General features: G+C 41.0%; 2 protein-coding genes across 2 annotated transcripts; both read left to right on the top strand.

Annotated features, from left to right (window-relative positions):
* The first annotated feature begins 312 nt into the window (after window positions 1–312).
* Window positions 313–11,578, top strand: efna1b (ephrin-A1b). The gene is made up of 4 exons (XM_032517529.1): window positions 313–589; window positions 9,559–9,854; window positions 9,976–10,164; window positions 10,309–11,578. Exons 1-4 carry the CDS (start codon window positions 492–494, stop codon window positions 10,428–10,430), a joined length of 705 nt encoding a protein of 234 aa, XP_032373420.1. The 5' UTR covers window positions 313–491; the 3' UTR covers window positions 10,431–11,578.
* A 3,011-nt stretch (window positions 11,579–14,589) lies between these two features.
* On the top strand, window positions 14,590–20,446 carry slc50a1 (solute carrier family 50 member 1). Its single transcript, XM_032517530.1, has 6 exons — window positions 14,590–14,831; window positions 15,047–15,124; window positions 15,236–15,359; window positions 15,478–15,639; window positions 19,641–19,760; window positions 19,883–20,446. The coding sequence occupies exons 1-6, from the start codon at window positions 14,764–14,766 to the stop codon at window positions 19,988–19,990; spliced, it is 660 nt and encodes a 219-aa protein (XP_032373421.1). The 5' UTR covers window positions 14,590–14,763; the 3' UTR covers window positions 19,991–20,446.
* Window positions 20,447–21,238: the final 792 nt, after the last annotated feature.

Consider the following 21,238-nt stretch of genomic DNA (forward strand, 5'->3'; position numbering starts at 1 on the left):
AGAGTTGTGTTTTTTAGTATTTTGGAGTATGTGTACCCATTCTTATAGGCTTTGGCCTAAAGGGCCCCTCATAGTTACTTTAATTTCTTATCACCCTAATATTCCACACTGACATATTTATTTATAGTTCTAGTTTGCTAGGAGTTGTTTTTGTGTTTTTCGTGTTACTGGTGTAAAGTGCGAGCAGCTGGGGCGTCTCCAGCGGCTGCGGTGGGCGGGCCATTCAGAACACTTTACTTTACCGCTATTGGCTGGCACAACATCAAGGGGTGGAGCCACTGTCTGACAAAACAGACAAGTTGCGCTTCTGTGAACCAGTCAAGAGTTGCAACAGTGTTTGGTCTAGTGCATCACTTTGAACTGCCTTGATTACTACTCTAGGAGCGTAATATCCACGGTTATTTTACGCATTTAAATATTTAATAACAGAAGCATTTCTATTTATCGCTTACTATTTGTACTTGGTGAGGCTCCTGTGGAGAAGAGTAGAAATGGATTCGGTGTGTCTGGTGTGTTTGGCGCTGAGCATCGGTGCTTGGTTCGCCTCTGCGGAGAGACACAGCGTCTACTGGAACAGCACGAACCAGAAGTAAGGGCCGATCTGTGTGTGTGTGTGTGTGTGTGGTGTGTGTGTGGTGTGTGTGTGTGTGTGTGTGTGTGTGTGTGTGTGTGTGTGTGTGTGTGTGTGTGTGTGTGTGTGTGTGTGTGTGTGTGTGTGTGGCGCGCCTGCCTGAAGTTGTCAGTCTGCTCTGTTTGTATGACTTTGTGTCTCGAGATGATCTGCTACTCTTTTATAAGTCTCAGCCTGTGGTCCGCATTGTCCCCTGTGTCATTACAGGGGACAAATGCTGCCCACGCTCTTAAACGACTTCAACGTGTTGTTGTTTTCATTCATGAGACAATTAAAGGTTCATGTGACGTTTAAGGTGTGTAGTCCCTTTTAAACTCGCGTAACAGGATTGGTATCAGGGGACTATAATACAGCAGCAGCGGGGTATGAAAGCAAAAGATTGTGTGCGAATCCCTAGACAGATGTCCATGGACAGCTTCACCCCTATATTTAACCGCAACACATAGACACAGACATACTCTAATAGTAGAACATAGACTGACGAGAATGAACTTGGCCAATGACTCTGTCTGTAGGGTCTGCACCTGTGTGCAATGTGTGCATTAATGGAAAGTCTATAAATGAAAATAAATCTGTAGGTTTATTTCACATTCAGTTTTATAGAGATATCACATCAAAACTCAGTAGGTTAAAGTGTTTTTTTCATTGGGTAAGATGTGTGTGTGTGTGTGTGTGTGTGTGTGTGTGTGTGTGTGTGTGTGTGTGTGTGTGTGTGTGTGTGTGTGTGTGTGTGTGTGTGTGTGTGCACATATTGCTGATTATTTTGTTTTGAGGTCAGAAATGTAATCCTATCCGACCACTCAGAGGGATCGATGGAGCTTGACAGACGCGCAATATCGCAGCGCGATTTATTGAGCTTTTAGCGTGCAGCAAGTGATCCCTCGCGCTTGAAAGACTGTATTATTTTATAACCGAGCTGAAAAAGAAGGACGGTCCCCGCTCCTCTGCAACCGAGATAGCTCGATTGAAATCCGCCACTGAGACTAAACCAGGGCAAAAGCCATTATGGCCTTTTAGTATTGTCTTAATTACATTACAGGCTCTCTAATTGCCCTTTAAGAATGACAATAGACGCTGGACTAAAAAAAGAGCCCCTGCAACATGGTAAACAATTGTCCTGATAATTGGATAAGGAGTCTAATGGAAAGTCCTGACGTCATCAGCAGGACTTGTGTCATCGCTTAGTCCATGTGTGAGTCACTGGCCCGGTTTTAACCCACCTAAGTTTTACACCTGAGTTACCAAACATAGGAAGAGAAACTCAGCTTCAGGTGAGACAGCAAGGAAAGGTAGAGAGGAAATGTGAAACCAGGGGCTTTTTGGTCTGGGTGAAAAAGTAAAATCGAGCTTCAAGTTTTATTTAAAATGAAAAAGACAAAAATAAGGTCTGCTGTCTCTAATCTAGACCTGGACTATTTCTGAGTTGTGTGACCAGACGACAAACCATAATATAACTCTCATATCGGATGACATCACAATCTAAACTCTGATACAGACAGACATAAACTGACACATGCAACAATTGACACATCACAAACATGTAGCTTTTCTCCGTGTACTCGTATATCTGTCATATTTCTGTTGAACTAAGACCTTTTGCCATTCTCATCCTTCACTCTACAAGGAAATAGAGTTGCTCAGAAAGTCAGCGACAGTCATTTTTTATCAGGAGGATAATGGCAGCCAAAAGCTAAAGTGAAGCCATTATCGTCTGACCCCCACATGCCACTCATATTATATTTTTGCCACATTTAGTAACAGCCTAATCTCCATTACTCCCCCATAATCCCTCATTTACAGACCCTGTCCTTAACCTCCCCCTTTCTTCTTTCCTTCTCTCTCTTCTTTTTCTCTATGGTCCTCTCTTTCTCCATCATCTGTCTTCTGTCTATCTTGTCTTCTGGTTTCTTGCTTTCCAGCTAAAAGCCCACCTGCCCCGAACTGTTCCCCAGTGATCAATCAGTCACCTGTTCAGGCTCATGTTGATCAATCAGCAGGACTCTGACCGCAGTGGGCTGTGCATAATTGATGCTAATTGATTCTTGGTCTGATTGTGAGCAGCAGTGATTTGTCTTAGATGGAGGACAGCGACCAGATGGCAGAAGTCTGGCCATTCACATTGGGTACTGTAGAGATGATACATTCTATAGTACACTGGCAGCAGCTTAGTTGTTTTGATTTCGTCAGTGCAACATATTGTAATCTTGTACTTTATGTCCTGCAAGGATTTGATACTCCAAGTGTGTTAGTGTGTTTACCATTTCCTACATGACAGGTGGAGAGGCATGTTTTTCTCAGTCTGGTGACTGGTCTGGTCTTGTTTTTATGCTACGTGTCTCTGCCTGTGTCGATCATATGTTTGTGTGTTTGTGTGTTTGTGTGTTTGTGTGTTTGTGTTTGTGTGTGTGTGTGTGTGTGTGTGTGTGTGTGTGTGTGTGTGTGTGTGTGTGTGTGTGTGTGTGTGTGTGTGTGTGTGTGAGAGTTTGAACTTTACCAGCTTTTAACAGGAAGTGTTTTTGTTGTGGACGGAGATTACCTGATTGTTAGTGTGTGTTGCGTGTGTGTGTCTCAACATCAAATAACGTGAAATAAGGAGTGGCTGTTACCGTAAGCAGTCTTACCGAGACATGATAAATGTGTGACTCACACTAACACACACTGGGGGGCAACAGGGAGAACTTGGATGTTAATATTAGCTGCAGCCAGCATTCCTCCCCACTGTTACTATACTCAACTCTGTCAGCTGTGTGTGTGTGTGTGTGTGTGTGTGTGTGTGTGTGTGTGTGTGTGTGTGTGTGTGTCTCTCTCTCACTGTACCTGTCTGTTCCTATCCCCATCTTCACTCCTTTTCTTCTCTTTAACAGCATGGTGTCCTCCCAGACTGTGGCCCTGAGCCATCCATGTCTTTTTCTCTCTTCTTACTGATCTCTAGTTTTCTGCATGAATGTGAATGTTATTAACACAGTCTCCTTTACATCCACTATCTCTGTGTTATTTGGCTGCTTTTGTACATCCAGAGTGGCCTTGGTTTATTTCCCATGCTCCCGGAATCTGAGCAAATATCTTTATCAGGAGTTTGGTGTAATGTAATATTCTGTGTATCTTCGTTGCTGTCTGGCTTTGTCTGCCTTAGCTGTAATTGAAGCAGCCGGGCCTGCCTTGACACGTACATGTGGCCTGGAGGATGAGACCACCCCCCCAACCACTAATACACACACACACACACACACACACACACACACACACACACACACACACACACACACACACCCTTAACTTGTATATTTTATACATTGTGTTCCCTATCTCTGTCTCTCTTACTACTCATTATTTACCCCTCCCCACCCCATGTCCCGTCTGGATGTTAGCCTCTAATCTCACCAGAATGAGAACACACACCAACATAGATTACAGACGGCTTGTTATCTGACCATCTGACCCATAGACACCAAACCATCATCCTGCCATCTTCATTCCATATATTTATGCCTCTGTGATCCTGTGATGTAACTTCTGTCTTTTTCATTACACTATGACCTCGCTAGTCAGTATGTGTGTATCTGGGTTGGTGGATTATTATGTGTGTAAGTATGTGTGTGTATATATATATATACTTAAACCTGTAGATGTCACAGTGGACATCTGCAGACTCAATCCTACAGTAGAACAATCAATTACAAGCACTATACAACATCTCCATGTAGCTATGCATCTATGCCCATTTAAGATCAGAAGGATTTGTGTGTGTTCACTGCTGATATGACTGTACTCTTACCTAACACACTTATAAATGGACACACATACACTTTATATCTGTGTCTCAGGTCTGTCCACTGTCATGGTATCCATGTAGCCTACCTGTTTTCTCTCTGCTCTTCCCCTTGCTTCCTTATCGGTGGTCCAGACTTCCTCCCTTCCCTCCATCGGTCCCCCTCTTTCCCACAGACCTTCCTCTGTTTTGGCCCTAGTAGTTTTCCACCGGAGGAGGATAGAGAACCTCTTAGCCCTGGCTCTGTCAAGAGAGGCTTGTGTGTGTGGTGTGTGTGTGTGTGTGTGTGTGTGTGTGTGTGTGTGTGTGTGTGTGGTGTGTGTGTGTGTGGTGTGTGTGTGTGTGTGTGTGTGTGTGTGTGTGTGTGTGTGTGTGTGTGTGTGGTGTGTGGTGTGTGTGTGTGTGTGTGTGTGTGTGTGTGTGTGTGTGTGTGTGTGTTGTGTTCATTTTATACAAACCTTGGCTTTGCCGTCCACTCATAGCCCGCTATCGCCCTCTAAAGGGCACAATTTTCACCATATTTCTGTCAGATGGACTTCTGCTCAAGTATTTTAAGGATTATTTCCACAATTAATTAAATACCTTTTTCAAATTAGAAAAGTTGACTTCTTAATGTAAATTCTTAAAAGTTACTGAACTTTTCCCCCTCTCTCAGCTAGACAAGACAGATACAGGCACACACAGATTAACTCTCTGTGACCCCAAAACATATTAAACCAAGCATGGTACCATTTGGCTTTCTTCTATTCATCACAGACAGAATGAGAGGCTACAGAAAGGGTGAAAAGATTTTGGGGCTGAGAGGAGGAGGAGGAGTAGAGGCCGGGGTGCAGGGTGAGAGAAGGGTGAACTGGAGAAAGGGATTTTTGTTGAGAAATTAGCCTGGATGAAGAGCGCTGGTATATTATGTCAGCGTTAAGAGACAGGAGAAAATAGAGGCGAGGGAGAGGGGGAATGGGCTGATTTTGGAAGAATAAAGGAGAGGCAGACGGAGGGAGGAGAGAGTAGACAGTGATGGATGAAGGGAGGGAAGAAGATTGGAATTGAATAAGTGAGAAACGGCAGGGTTGACAATTTTAAAAGCTCATCTTGCAAAGGGCCAAAGGATTGTCAGTGTCTTAACTCTATGATGCATGCATATATAAACACAGATTTGCATGTTGTAGAAACTACAAAGATGAGTGCTGGATTTATAATCCAAGTAGGGACAGAATATTGTATTGGTAACTAGTAGAGGAAGAATTCCTACTGGGTTTCTTTTTGCAAGACAATGAGTTGGAGGAAGAATGAAGGTAAGTAACATTAGAAGCTAATATAGAAAGACTTTTCAGTGTAAATTAGATTGGCTATAATGGAGTATCCCACTAGTGAGCAGCTAAACCTAATTAGATCCACTGACAGCTCCTCGGCCTGTGTGAATTGAGGTGTGAATCTGCCATACCACAGTAAATTAATGGGGTATTAAATGTACACGTCAAAGTAAAAGTGTGTGAGAGTGTGACTGGAAATTTGATGAGTATGCCTTGTGAGAACATAGTAAACCATCTAAACCGCAGCCCCCTCCCCCCGCAGTTGTGACATTCCAGCGTGTGCACACTTACTACTGATTACCTGCAGAGCAAATGGTGGAGCTGGGGGAGTGCATCTGTTTAGTGTTTAAGTGGTGCTGACTTGCTCCGTGAAACAAATATCTTCAGTGCTGACTCAGATGGTAGCGTGTGTGAGAAGTTGTGACCCTGAACTCTAACCCCTTGACCCAGCTGCCAGTTTGAACCACTACCCCGAGGGAAAGACAGAGTTCCTACGTCAGTTGTTTGACTGAAACCAGTGAGAGCTTGGGGGACAAATTGCTGGACAGCAGGGAGAAGAGGAAAAGTAAAAGGGAATGGCAGGCAAGAATAAAATGTAAGGTGGTAGAGCAATGCAAGAACAATGGCAAGACTTCAAAGCTTAAGTAAGGAGGCCAAGTGTCGAAAAATTCACCTACTGTCATAACTATTTTATACCCTTATAACACACATACACACACAAACACATACACACAAAATGTGTGACGCAAAAGCAAGAGTAGCTCTGTAGTGAGAGATGACCTGTATGCGGAAGAGAGGAAGAAAGACTACAGCCACCTTCAACCCTCGCTGTTTATCCACACCTCAGTTACATGTAAGAAAACACACACACACACACACACACACACACACACACACACACACTTAAACACACAAGAAGCTTCAGCAGACCTTGATAAACAGATGTGCTCAGCCCGGGGCATGAGACGCCCTGAATAAGGGTCTTCAGAGAATCCCTCTTCCATGAAAACAATCACACACACACACAAACACACACACACATAGACAAACTTACACATGGGAAGAACACACTGTGTGGAAAGTAGGTTTGCAGCAACGTACACACCTGGCTCTCACTCTCACATACGACATAGCTATCACATTAATGTGACTCTCACTCTCCTGAGAACTGTCAGTCAGAGGCTAGAGAAGACAGAGAGTAGGCAGTGAGATACAAGAGTCTCCAGTAGTGGCGAGCTTTGATGAGTGAAACGTAAAGTAGAGGGAGCCAAGAGGATTGAGGGAAAGACAGGGGGCTGTGCTGTAAAACTCTGGCCTAGTTCAACAGGCATCACTGGGCCAGAGTTTTCCCAGTTCCTTGATTTGAAGTTGAATAAACATGACACAATCCAAAGCAAAAGAAAAGCAGATTAATTCAAGCAAAAACAAAAATGGACAACCCAAATGCAACTGTGAAACCAACAAAATACACTGACAGTCATATGAGCACACATATAACACACATCCACAACAGTCAGGGTAGTTAAACCTCCACCCGGGTAAAGGTACAGGGGTTGAAGAGGCCCTGTAGCCTTCAGGCATTCAGTCTTTCTGGGGGGGAAAGGGTATAATTGCAGCCTATTCATTCTTCCTCCCCTCCTTTTTTAGAGAACACGTTGGCCCCAGACCCCTAACAGCTTTTAATTAGCCAGACCAATGGGCGAGAGGAGGAGGAGGGGGAAATAAGAAGGTGAAGAGAAGGATAAAAGGAGAGTTTTCTTAAAAGCATGAGTTGTGAATGAAATTAGCAACAGAATCTATCTGTTGGCTTTTGACAAGCCTGTTTTTCAATGCAGAGGTCGACCAGGCCACTGACAAGGACGCAGTGTGGGGAAAAAAGGTGTATCCCATACAATTTGAAACTACACTTTGCTTTGGGGGGAACAACTAGAGATTTCCAAGTGCCTTGTTTTCCCCAACTCTGTTATTACTGGTCTGACTCAAAGAAAACAGAGCAGAAAGGAACAAAACAAAAGTAGAGAGTATTTGGCCAATTAAAGCTGCTTCAGTCTCTTTTCCATTCACTGAAACACTTGCCCTCGCAAACACACACATTTACACACAAACAAAGGCGTGCACACCTACACAGCAGTGTACACACGTACAAAGAACCTTTTCTGAGAGCAGGCACGTAAATGGAAGGTGGTGATCAGCCTGTTAGCCCTGGATAACAAGTGTAGAGCTGTGCTCAGCTAACAAAGCATGTTTTGATAGGTAGGTCAGCGCTAACCGATACACACACACACAAAAACACGCTAAGCAACGATGACACACACACATACACATACACATACACACACACACACACACACACACACACATAGAGAGGCAGGAAGGAGGGGTTAGAGGCCCATGTTTGGAGCCAGTGTGTCTGTGACTTGGCCAGGGGGTCCCAACAGGAACCACAACAACAGGCCAGGGGGGGCTGGGGCCACCACGTCCCACGCTTTGATGCCGGGGCACACACACTCACAGATCACATAAACAATGGCAGACACACAGGAGTCACTTTCACTCTCTACAACACATCAAACACACGCATCCACACATGGTCATTCAGTTTAAACACAGATTAGATGTGAGGATTAGAGCGTGTTACCTCCGAGGATGTAATAAGAATATTGTAATACGCAAGTATCAATCTTTCTTCACCTACTGGCTTTTGGCTGATCTTACAGCAGAAGCAACATGCCAGCAAGTATGCACAGCACACATTGCAGCATAGCACTGCCTCACCTGCATCATGTTTAAAGGAAATACATATTAGTTACGTGAAATTGAAAGTTAAGAAACTTAATTATTTCTCCCCTTTTGCCTCTACAAATCAGTTTCTCTGTGAGTCGTAAATATTTATTAAAATAAGTTAAAGCACAACTGAGGTGGAAATTTAACAATTCTGAAAACCACTTTGGTTTTCAACCTGAATGCCACCAATCTGCAGGATTTGAATTATTTTTTACCATCTTTGTCATCTCTCATTAGGACACTAAACAAGCATTGGAAGTGAGCAAAAAGGAGACGGAGAGGCTTGAAAAGAGCCGTAAAACTAGATGAAGGGTAAACATGAAAAGACAGCGGCAGTCTGACTGTCTCTACCCACTCTGTCTCCGTCTTTGAGGAAATGACAGATTCAGATAGAGACAGCAAATTAGTGTGAGGAGTCACAACAGGAGCTTTGACACCAATGGACAAACATCAGGTGACAAAACCAGTGAGACAGAAACAATTCAAAAAGACTTGATAGAAAGAGACACTGGGCTGTGCACATAGAAAAGTGGACTAGCAACTAGCAGAGAAGGTAAAAAGGGAGATAAGATTGTCTTCTTGTAAGCAGGTGAGAAGTTAAAGTATGCTGAAAGCAAAACAAGGGAAGAGAGCAGGAAGTTGTGTGAGTGGGATGGTGGTAGGGCCTTTTGAGTTTCTAGGTGTGTTGTTACGTCTGTGAACAAGTCTGGCCTGATCAGGCTCTTTATAACTCTGTCACTATGACAAGCACACTGAAACACGTCAACTCAAACACCCTCACATGTTACCTGACCTCCACCCTATACATGCATACTAACGTGTGTTAACGTGTTATTCCTGTGAGTAAGCTTGTTTGTTGCTGCTGCACGTGTCTATGTGTGATTAGCCCTCAGTGTTTTGTATGCGCCAAGTTGTCAGGGTGTGTGTGCTGAAAACCTGTACAAAACCTTAACGGATATTATCTGCCTCTGTTAGTCCTGTTATTTATTTTGTGAAAAAAACATTTCCATTCTGGATAAAGACATTTGTGACTAACCTCCTCCTTTCCTTCTGTCTCCCTGCAGCTTCCTGTGGGACGAGTACAAAGTGGAAGTGCATATCAACGACTATCTGGACATCATCTGCCCCCACTACACCCACGGTGAGGTGTCATCGCATGCAGCTGAGCGCTATGTGCTGTACATGGTGGAGAGGGAGGACTATGATGTGTGCAAGCCTCACTCTTTTGACCAGCTCCGTTGGGAGTGTTCGCGGCCCTTCGCTCCCCACGCTCCCGAGAAATTCTCTGAGAAATTCCAGCGTTTCACTCCCTTCACCCTGGGCAAGGAGTTCAGACAGGGAGAGAGCTATTATTATATCTGTAAGTATCCATAATAACAATTTTTCAACTTTTTTTTTATTGTTTCAGCATCAACTTACTGTAATCCTGAGAAGGTTTCTTGTATTTAACAAAACGTTTCCCTCTTTCTGACTTTTCACAGCCAAGCCAATGCATCACCATGGCCAGGATTGTCTAAAGCTGAGAGTGGATGTTGTTGGGCAGAAAGGCTCCGGAAAGACCAATCTAGAGAAATCAAAGGCGGAAGATACAGGCAAAAGTTTTAATGGAGGAAAAGGGAAGTTTCCTACTGCTGGAGGAGTTCACAACCCCTCAAACCGGCTCCCAGCAGGTGAGGACTCCTCTAAAGAAAAATACCAGACAGAGGCAAAATAATCACTGCGGTCCCATGTCTGAGAGGAGCTCAGCTGGGTGTGTTTACCATGCCTGAATGATGAAATCTAACACTGACTCTCCCACCCTTTTCTTTCCTCAGATGACCCTGCTGTGATGGAGCCAAACGTCCAGAGGAGCATCGGCAGTTCAGGAGTACACCTGTTGTCCTTTCCACTCTTCCCAACCATGATCCCAGTCCTATTAGCCCTGATGCTACACTAAGGCTGAGCAAGACGCCACAACAGAGACAATGCAAAACCAATGCCGGTCATTGGGACCATGAATGCTTTTTTTATACAGACTTTTTTTATACAAGCATGGTGTCAGTGTGTGTTTGTGTGTGTGTTTGCGTGTGTGTTTGCGTGAATGTGGAACGTGGATCGTTCCAAAGAAGAGGACATTTTGTATTATTTTATTATGAGGATTGAAGTTCTCATTTTTTACCGTTTAAGATGCACTCTTTTTTGTTATTATAAACAAAACTGCAAGCAAACTGATCAAAATCAAATAGAAAATGACAAGAGGATTGCATTTTCTTTGTTATCCTGGGTTTTCACCACTGGTACAGATTTGCATTACGCTCCTCATCTACATCTGTTAATTTCATTTTTCCTCCTCTACATATAGAGAAGTTATTAATTCTGTGTGTTGGAAATATTGTCGTCTTATGCCAATGTGGTATACATTAAGTAGGATTTTCGTCATGTTGTTGTGTAGCACTCAGCTCGCTGTTGGATCTCCTCAAGTCTTTCAAAGCACCACTGTGACATGCACACAAAAGCTGTCACTGGGGTTTAAAAAGACTACACAAGAAAACAAATAGCCTAATCCAGACCACTGGTTCTCAACTTTAATTTTATTTCCTTTTGGTTTATTAGCCCTTAAAGTGATGCTGCTTGCACAGGTTAAACAGTAAAGTTATGTTTAGTGGGGTTGTAATTCTTTTGTTTTTACATTTGATGAATTCTTTTATTCAGAAAATTAGAAGAAATGCAACACAATTTATTTGGATCATAGAAATAAATATTTCTTTTTCATGTCACAAGTCCCCACTAGTCGATTACATGTTCTAAGGGTGACCTGAGGTTGAGAGCCACTAATCAAGAGACACATACTATGAGATACATTTTAAAATGCACAGGGGTTTCAGGGAGCTGAGCTTCTTCAGTACTTATTCTCTCATTCTACTGAACATGGTACACTGGCTGATGTGCAGATGTGATTCCACTTGCACATTGTCAAACCTCAAACTGAAAGGACTTCCCAGAATACATTTACATTTGTTTGTTTTATTGCCAGTGTCGTTTTGTATATGTTTATATATGTAAATGTGTATATAAAGATAACTATAAGAAACTGCTTTAACATGTGAAAAAAATCTTTAGTGAAATAAACAAAAAAAGTGCCGTAATGAAAAATTCTGTCTGTTTTTTTTGAGCTCTCATGACATTTATTTTGAGTCCGCTGACTTCACTGAGATTTTGATGGATGACACAATATTTTGGCAAATCTATCCATCTCTCATCTGATGAAATCTCTCCAGCCCCTTCCACATTCTCACCCCCAGGTCTTTCACAACCTCTGTTCTCATCTCCTCTTCTCTGCCCTCTCCCGTCTTTCATCCCTGGTGACACGGCTTGCCCTGGCTTGGATTTCACAGTCTGAAAACCAAACACGAGAACCGAGTAAGGAATGATGAAGGAGCGAGAGAACGGGATAGTGCAGCGAGTGAGTCCTGCAAGCAAACTGACAACTGGGTGTGAAGGTGTCGCTCTTGCCTCCTTGCGCACACTCTTTTTTTCTCTTTTTTTCCCCTTTCTTTTACTGCTTTGTACATAACTCTCTAGAGGATTCATCTACACAGTGGTATGTTGGAAGGAAGAGGAGCACAGTGTGCACACTTTCATAGCTGCCAACCCCAGAGCTGACTGAAAACTGTCAAAATTCACCAGCCCCTGTAAAACCACGCAACATATACATTCAAAACAGGACATAAAACTGAGTTGTTTGTTTTTCCATAATCACGTTATAGCTTAAATTTGACTGCAGGTGATCACACGGTCTCAGAAATCTAGCACCCATGTATCTGTTCTGTGCAGTAATGCAGGACTTTTCTTTTGCCTGATGAAACAGACCAAACATTGTGGTTTTCACAATAATGTGGCCTCAGTAATGTATCGTGACATCATACAGCAATGTGCAAAGATCATGAAATGCAGTCAGATTGCAAATGTAAGATTACCATTATGACCTACAAATGCCAGGTGATGTCATGGGTGATGAAGAAATGTTCAAAGCCTTTACCTGGCTAAATGTAGTAAAAGACTTCAAGTATTTTAAGTAGCCAAATGTAAAAGCAACCGGTGTGAAATCAGAGAGTCACTGTGTGGATTCATATGGTATATCTACAAGCATTACAAATAAAAATACACAAATTGCAGATAATGACTGAGCAAGAATCCCTAATTTCCCACAATAAAAATCCACAATACTTCATCCAGTTTATGGAAATTTCAATGTTTTTAGATCAGTTGGAAATGCACATTCTCTAAAACTCTCTAAAACTAAAAAAATATTTTTTGTTAATGTACATGTTCTATGTTATGTTAATGTAAAATCTTAGTCTACAAAATGTCTTTGGTAACTACAGCCATCAGATAGTTGTAGAGTTGAAAGCATAATAAAGTCTTTACCTCTGCATTGTGGTGGGGCAAAAAAATTATGAAAAATGTACTTCAGAATTGTACTCAAGTAGCATAGAGTACTTGAGTAAAAACACAGTTAGAGTAGGCCTACTTCACTCTCTGACGATTGACCATTAAAAAAATGAGGTTTCTTATTTTATATTTCTGGGTTTATAGACCATTTGTGATTTAATTACATTAAAAATATGTTTGAAAGGACTAATGGTATCTAAATATGTAAACATTTTGTATAAAGCACTTTTGTGCATTTGAAGGACCTTGAAGAACTTTACTTAAAAAAACACTGTCACAAAAAGAAAAGTAACCTAGAGACAAATAAGCATATATGTAGAAATTACATAAAAAATGATGACATTAAAGATGAAGTAAAAAAAAAAAATGAAATTTCAAACTGATGCAAAAAAATAAATAAAAAGGCAGAACAAAAAGGAAATGGAGGAGAAGAAGGAAGAACATTATACATCACAGTTTGAGAGAGTTTTGAAACACGTTAGTAAAAAAAAGGGTCCGTGCTAAGAGCTTCACAGCGATAAGGCTGCACCGCTGGAAGCCTCATCCACCGGCGCCGGCCCCGTCCTGACAGCTGGAGACAGGAGGGAGGCTGATCAGAGTCACCACGATGCAGGGGGAGGTAAGAGAGGTAAGTTGATGAGCACTTTTTAGATGATTAGCATGAAATTCACCTGAACTTTGCCAAATGGGAAGGTGGTAGTAAATTAAGGTTCTAATTTACAACTTGAAATGTGAATCCTCATCTCAAATCCTGAATATAATATCCATGAAATGACACTCTGTGGCCTGAATGGCCCACTGACTATAATGGAAAATGATATATATGGAATGAAATAAATCAAATTACACTGATGCACCCCAGTAGAGTGTGTTTTTGATTTGTCATTTTAAACAGTAAAATCATTGCATTGCTGATTTTGAAAACCCTACAGTATCTACATTACGCGAAAAACTGGAAGAATGGGGAAATAACAAAGATTCTTCTCCTAAAAGTTGTGATGATATACACCAGTGGTTTCCAGCTTTGTTGACTTAAAACAAAGCTTTGTTTGCTTGTGACATTTTGGCCAATTCAACAAATTCAAGTGAGTGACATTTTTTCTTATTACGTTGTTTAGTTGGAATACTTGTAGGGGGGCTTATGATGTGATGATGTAACAATATCTATCTATCTATCCATATATCTATCTATCTATCTATCTATCTATCTATCTATCTATCTATCACATTACGTGTAAACATGTTTAAGACACAATATAGCAGGTCTACAACCTGAAATCAATTTTTGTAAAGTGTCTTTGAGTAGGCTATTATAAAACTGTTATATTAATGAAACGTATTTTTTATTATTATTAAACCCACACCTTTTTTGACTCCATTTCCATCAGTCAGTTTCTCTGTGTCTGTTGTGTGATTTTGTATAGGGTTAAAAGATTGAGCTTGGTGTGTTGATAGCCAGATTTCTATGATTGTATGATTTGTATGGAAGAGCAATACATTTTGGGATGAACAACGTGCTATCCCAGCAAAGTCCCCGTCCGTCCCACAGGTCAAACTCTAGCTGCCTCAACGTGATGACGTAACACGCAACGACCACTTTCGTTCCAGCACCCTATTGGAGCAAATCCATACCAACTGCTTTATCATATAGCCAATCAGAGCGCAGAAACAGTGAGCACACTGATTGCAAACACGGAAATAATAGAGTGCGATACATCCATCCGCGTAATTATGTTCCATGTCTAGTTGCATGCATTTTAAGCACCCGTGTTTAAAAACAGACATTGCACGTGAAACACATAACCGGGTAGTGTGTAAGACATCTTTTTTCTTGTTCGATGGATCTATTGCAGCTTCTGTCATGGGCCTGCATCGTGTTCACCGTCGGGATGTTCTCGACTGGACTGTAAGTTGAATTGCTTATTAATGTCATGGTCCATTCTCATTCCTTCCTGATACTTAGTTGGTAGGAAACATGAGGACAATAAGATGAGTTGTCTGATGGTAACGTTAACTTGTGAAGGAATATGTGTTGACTGTTTCGCTCTACGTGTGTGGTGTGTGTGTGTGTGTTGTGTGTGTGTGTGTGTTGTGTGTGTGTGTGTGTGTGTGTGTGTGTAGGACCGACCTGAAGAAGATGAGAGAATCAAAAAGTGCTGACAATATTCAGTTTCTCCCTTTCCTCACTACATGTCTTAAGTAAGTAAGAGTGTGTGTGTGTGTGCAATCCTTCACTATGATCAGTTGTTTAGTAGCATTGTTTTTCCTGTTTCCTGGTAGACACATCAAATTTGTGTATTGTTTCCATAGTAACCTGGGCTGGTTATATTATGGGATTCTGAAGAGCGATCAGACCATTGTCCATGTCAACGTTATCGGAGCTCTACTCCAGATCCTCTACATCATCGTGTACCTACACTACACAAAACAAAAGGTCAGGAAGGAATCGTAGCTGGAGGCCACTCAGGTCAGATCCAGTTTTATTTGAGTGTGTTGTGTGTGTACATGCCTGTCTCTCAGCGCCTCTATATCTTTGTCTGTGGTTGTTTCAGAGGCTGGTGATGGTCCAGACTCTAGCAGCAGGGATGGTGCTGACCTGCAGTTGGTTCTACTTCACCACGTTTCTTCCAGAGGGAGACACTCGGCTTAGCCAGCTAGGCCTCACCTGCAGCGTGGTGACCGTCAGCATGTACCTGTCCCCACTCACCGACCTGGTACATGCTCACATGCCTTACAGACTAACACAACATGCAGACTGCTTCAGATTAATAATACAAAATATAATCAACAAATAATGATGATGAGTTATTATTGTTGTAGGTCAAAAGAGGGGTAAAACTTTCTTGGTCTCCAGGGGAAATTCACAAGCTACCTGGCAGTATACAAACTAATTACAATTTTCTCCATGTTTACAAGCTGCAACATTAAAGGGATGAACAAATGAATGCATAAATAATTATAATCCTGTAATATAATATACATACAGACATATGTACATAACATACACACATAAAAGACTCTGAGTGTTTTTACTTTTGGTAATTTAAGTATAGTATGACGTTAATACTTTTGTACTTTTACTCAAGTAAAATTGGGTTACTTACAACAGAGAATTGCTACTTTGACTTAATATTTGAGTATTTCTTCCACTCTATATTAGCAAATAAGCACATTATCAAAGTGACAGAAGTGATAAAACAATTCTGTCTTTTAAGCCTTTTTATTTATTTTTTAAGATTATTTTGGGGGAATTTTAGGCCTTTAATTCCACAGGACAGCTGAAGACATGAAAGGGGAGTGAGAAGGGGAAGGACATGGAGGTCAGAGTCCAACCAGCGGCCGCTGCATAGAGGAGTAAACCTCTTTATACAGTGGGGCTCAAAAGTTTGGGCACCCCAGGTAAAAAATTGTATTAATGTGCATAAAGAAATCAAGATAAGTCTCCAAATCTCTAAAAGGCATCAAATGACAGTTTAGACATTTGTATAATATGTCACAAAAAGTCAGATTTTATTTCCATCATTTACACTTTCAAAATAACAGAAAACAAAAAATGCTGTCTGCAAAAGTTTGGGCACCCTGCAGAGTTTATAGCATGCACCACCCCCTTTGGAAAGCTAAAACCTGACAGATTGATGGATTGTTTTCAATCTTCATCTGGAAAGACCAGGTGATGTCACTCTTAAGGTTTTAAATGCCCAGACTCATCTGACCTCGCCCCAACAATCAGCACCATAAGTAGTTCTAAGCAGTTGTCTAGAAAACTGAAACTGAAAATAGCTGACGCTCACAAAGCAGGAGAAGGCTATAAGAAGATAGCAAAGGGTTTTCAGATGCTAATATCCTCTGTTCGAAATGTAATTAAGAAATGGCAGTCATCAGGAACAGTGGAAGTTAAAGCAAGATCTGGAAGACCAAGAAAAATATCAGACAGAACAGCTCGCAGGATTGTGAGAAAAGCAAGTCAAATCCCACGTTTGACTGGACGATCCATCCAGAAAGACCTGGAGACACTGGAGTTGTGGTACACCAATCCACTATTAAGAGATACCTCTTCTACGTCCTCGCCACAAAAATCAGCGTTTGAAGTTTGGAAATTAACATATAGACAAGCCTGATGCATTGTGGAAACAAGTTCTGTGGACCAATGAGGTTTAAATAGAAATCTTTGGCCGCAATGAGCAAAGGTACGTTTGGAGAAGAAAGGGCACGTAATTTAATGAAAAGAACCTCTGTCCAACTGTTAAGCATGGGGGAGGATCAATCATGCTTTGGGGTTGTATTGCAGCACAGGGAACATTTCACAAGTAGAAGGAAAAATGGATTCAATAAAATTTCAGCAAATTTTGGACGCTAACCTGATGCCATCTGTGAAAAAGCTGAAGTTAAAGAGAGGATGGCTTCTACAAATGGATAATGAGCCTAAACACACCTCAAAATCCCCAGTGGATTACATCAAGAGCCGTAAACTGAAGGTTTTGCCATGGCCTTCACAATCTCCTGACCTCAACATAATTGAAAATCTATGGATAGACCTTAAAAGAGCAGTGCATGACAGACAGCTCAGAAATCTCAAAGAAGTGGAAGACTTTTGTAAGGAAAAATGGGCAAAGACACCTCAAACAAGAATTGAAAGACTCTTAGCTGGCTACAAGAAGCTTTTCCAAGCTGTGATACTTGCCAAAGAGGGCAGTACAAGGTATTAATTCTGCAGGGTGCCCAAACTTTTTTAGACGGCTTTTTTTTGTTTTTCTGTTATTTTGAAAGTGTAAATGATGGAAATAAAATCTAACTTTTGTGAGATATTATACGAATGTCTAATCTGTCATTTGATGCCTTTTAGAGATTTTTCCATCTTTTCTTGGCTTCTTTGTGCACATTAATACAAATTTTTACATGGGCTGTGCAAACTTTCGAGCCCCACTGTATGTGCCTGCTCTACCAACTGAGCTAACCCGGTCACTAAAGTAATTTATAAAGCTAAAATGTATAACAATAACTAATAGAGAGATAATGCTCTGTGTTTCATTTTACAATTAATTGCTTGTTCATATATCACATAATGGTTGCTACGCTGATATACATCAAATTGATGTTCATGGCATAGTAACAGCAAGCAAGACGAAGTCTTTTGCTTTATTGGAGCGTTGTTATTGTTGTTCCGTAATTAGAGCCATTTATTATTATTATTATTATTATTATTATTGTAAGATATTTTAGTTCATTTAGATCTATTGTTTTTCATCTCGATAATGTTAGTTATTTAACATGCAACACTTCTTTTAAAAGAGGACATGCAATGAGGTTAGTGAGTTATTGTTCAGCTCAAAGTGTAGACAGTCATTCAACTAATCATGGCTGGTTTTCAGCCCATTAAAACCAAGTAAAAACAGTGAAATGACAGTGTTCTGCCTTTCTAAGTCCAGCTTTAAGTGCTGACTTCGGATTTGCGTTGTTCATGCTGAAGAGCACTGAGGATACAATGGGGGAAAACATGCGCCACAGAGTTGTACAATTATTCCACAATGGGGAAAAGTACCCCTACAGCAAAAAATGTATACTGTGCAACATGCAAATTAAGTTGTTATTTCAAAGCACTGAGTGTGTCACAGTTCATATTCACTTCACATATTCACGTCAACAGACACAACTGTAAACCACACATTCAGTCTTACGTTTCTGACCGTATGCCTCACTCACTGAACTTCAGACAGACAGTATGCAGAATCTGTTCAGTGCCTGAGTATCTCCACTGCCTTATGTCAACTCTGCACGTGCAATTATTTACCAGTGAAGGAATAAATGCCCTGTTTTTTTCTCTTTCCTTCTGTCTTTTTCTGTCATCTTGTCGCTCTGTCTACTATCCTGTTTGTCTTCTTCCCTCCATCTGCCTCACAGCCCTGAATGACCCATCAATCAGTTTCCTGCCTTTCTTTCCCTCATCTGTGTCTTCCTGTTATTCTCATGCTCTGTCTGTTTGTGCCCCTTGGTTACATTCTGTTTTCTCCATACATTTTTACATAATTTTATGTTGGTATTTATTATTTTTTCACTTCCAACATTGGAAGTGTATGGGGTAAAAGGATTACAGAGGCTGTTTGACCATCTGACAAGCACTTCTGCTGAGGTATACCGCTACCTTAATGCTTCTTATTATTGGCAAATGTTTTAGCAAACGCTTGCCTATTTACACATCCAGCAGACACAGACGTAAGCCTTTATTTGGAGTTGTGTTTCTGGCCACCTGCCATATATAATTCTAATATTCACTCTGTTTTAAGCTCTCTTTTTGGTCTCCACCAACTCCTGACGGAAAATCTGTCTCTTTAGCTACTAAATTCTCTTATGTTATGCATCAGCACATAGGTAACTGTTTCTCTGCTGTTTGTTGCTGAACAGGTAGTGTACATTGGGTTTATTAGTTATCAGTTTTGTTTTTGTGCTGTAAAAAGGTGCATGCTGCCTCTGGAACCAAGGATGTTGAGGGCAATGAAACTGACCCAAAACAATGAAGTTGTAGCCTTAAGATGCTAAATTGCTCTGTAGTGATGGGGGGGGGGGGACTGCAGAGTTGTGGTACTCCTGTTTGTCACTAGCTGCTAACATGGCTGTAGACTCGGTCAATTGAATTCATTAATTTTAATTAAAGCACATTTCAAATTTTTATTTGTTAACTGATTGACGCTATCATTCTCTTTCTCTCTTCCCTTTTTAGGTAAAGATAGTGCGAAGTGGTGATGTGCAGTGCTTGTCCTTCCCTCTGACTGTAGCCACCTTCTTTACTTCCACCTCCTGGGTGCTGTATGGCCTCCAGCTAAACGATCCTTATATTGTGGTAAGACAGTGAATACTGTGTGCACCTGAATCACACCTTTTAACCAAGGCTTCCAACAATGTTTCTTAATTCAAATTAAAACTAGTATCCTTAATTCTTGTCCCTGTTTGTGTTTATTCCAGGTTCCAAACACGCCTGGGATCTTCACCAGTCTCATCAGATTTTATCTGTTTTGGAGATTTGCGGCTGTCAATCAAAGCTCACCGTCCTTTAAGTCATTGCAGATATGATGATGTGAGGGGTGTCCGTTATGAAAATGAAAAGAAATGAAAGATCTGTTAAATCCAACAAGTGCTGCAGCGATCCATTTCTTGTCATGTATTTTTAATATACAGAGAGACATTGGAAAGAAACAAACTTGTGTTTGTTGTCATTTCAGGAAGGTACAGTATATCAGTTACTCAAAAAATATGCCTTTGATTCAACAGTTTATTTTTCTGCAGTTATTTGTTAAACCTGTGTCTCCCTTTCCATGTCCTTCAAGTGCCTTTTGTTATATCCTGTTTGCCATTAAAGATGAATGGCATTTACTGATCTACCAACATGTCAGGAGACATGTCCGATCCAGTGAGTTGGATTTAATCTTCCTCGCCTCATACTTGCCAAAGATTTTGTGGAGTTGTAACCTGCTAGCAGCTGGTTTCATATTTTTCCCTGATGTGGCAATGATGATTTCCTATCCCTTTAGAGTTGGTACTCATGCTTCTGTTTCACAATGCAGACATAATATTGAGTCATATCAGTGGCAGTAAGTAAATATTTGTTATTTGTTCAGAATTGTTACTATATATTTTACGTCCGAGTCTTTTTGATACAGAATATGTACGTTGGCTTATGTCAAACTTTTGACATTGTCTACTTTTATTGCTAATGCTATTTTTTTTAAGCAATTGTATGAGATTTAAATAAAATAACAACATAAAGTAACACCATAGGGTTTGTTTACAAGAAAGAATTATGTTTATTTTTTTGGTGGTTGGTTGTCATGGGTAATAGAGTCTCGCTTGTCTCCTCATTATTTTCTGTAATAAGGACATATGTTATGAAATTCACTTGTAAAGGATGTAAGATCTTTAAAGGTTTCCTGTAAATACATTTTTTCCACTATCAATGACGTATTTGCTGATTGCTTGTTAAGTTGTGAACATGGTGGACATGAAAGATGTTTTTGGCTCAGCAAAGTGAGAAAGCTGCACTTAACCCTTTGAAGTAGCAAGATTTGTACTGGAGGTTTTGTTTTGGACACAGTAATGAGCTTACATGATGATGTGTGGAGATAAGCGTGTGTGTGTGATTGTGGTGGTTGTGCAAGAAGAGACAAAAGCCTGTTTGATGGTGCAGCAGTGTGAATGTGCTTGTTTGTGCTAGTGTGTTGATACAGAGAGGCCAGTGGTGGGAAAGGCCACGCCAGAGGTTCTCATCCCGTGTGTGTGTGTGTGTGTGTGTGTGTGTGGTGTGTGTGTGTGTGTGTGTGTGTG

This window comes from Etheostoma spectabile, chromosome 6, assembly GCF_008692095.1.
Source record: "Etheostoma spectabile isolate EspeVRDwgs_2016 chromosome 6, UIUC_Espe_1.0, whole genome shotgun sequence".
Taxonomy (NCBI): Eukaryota; Metazoa; Chordata; class Actinopteri; order Perciformes; family Percidae; genus Etheostoma; species Etheostoma spectabile.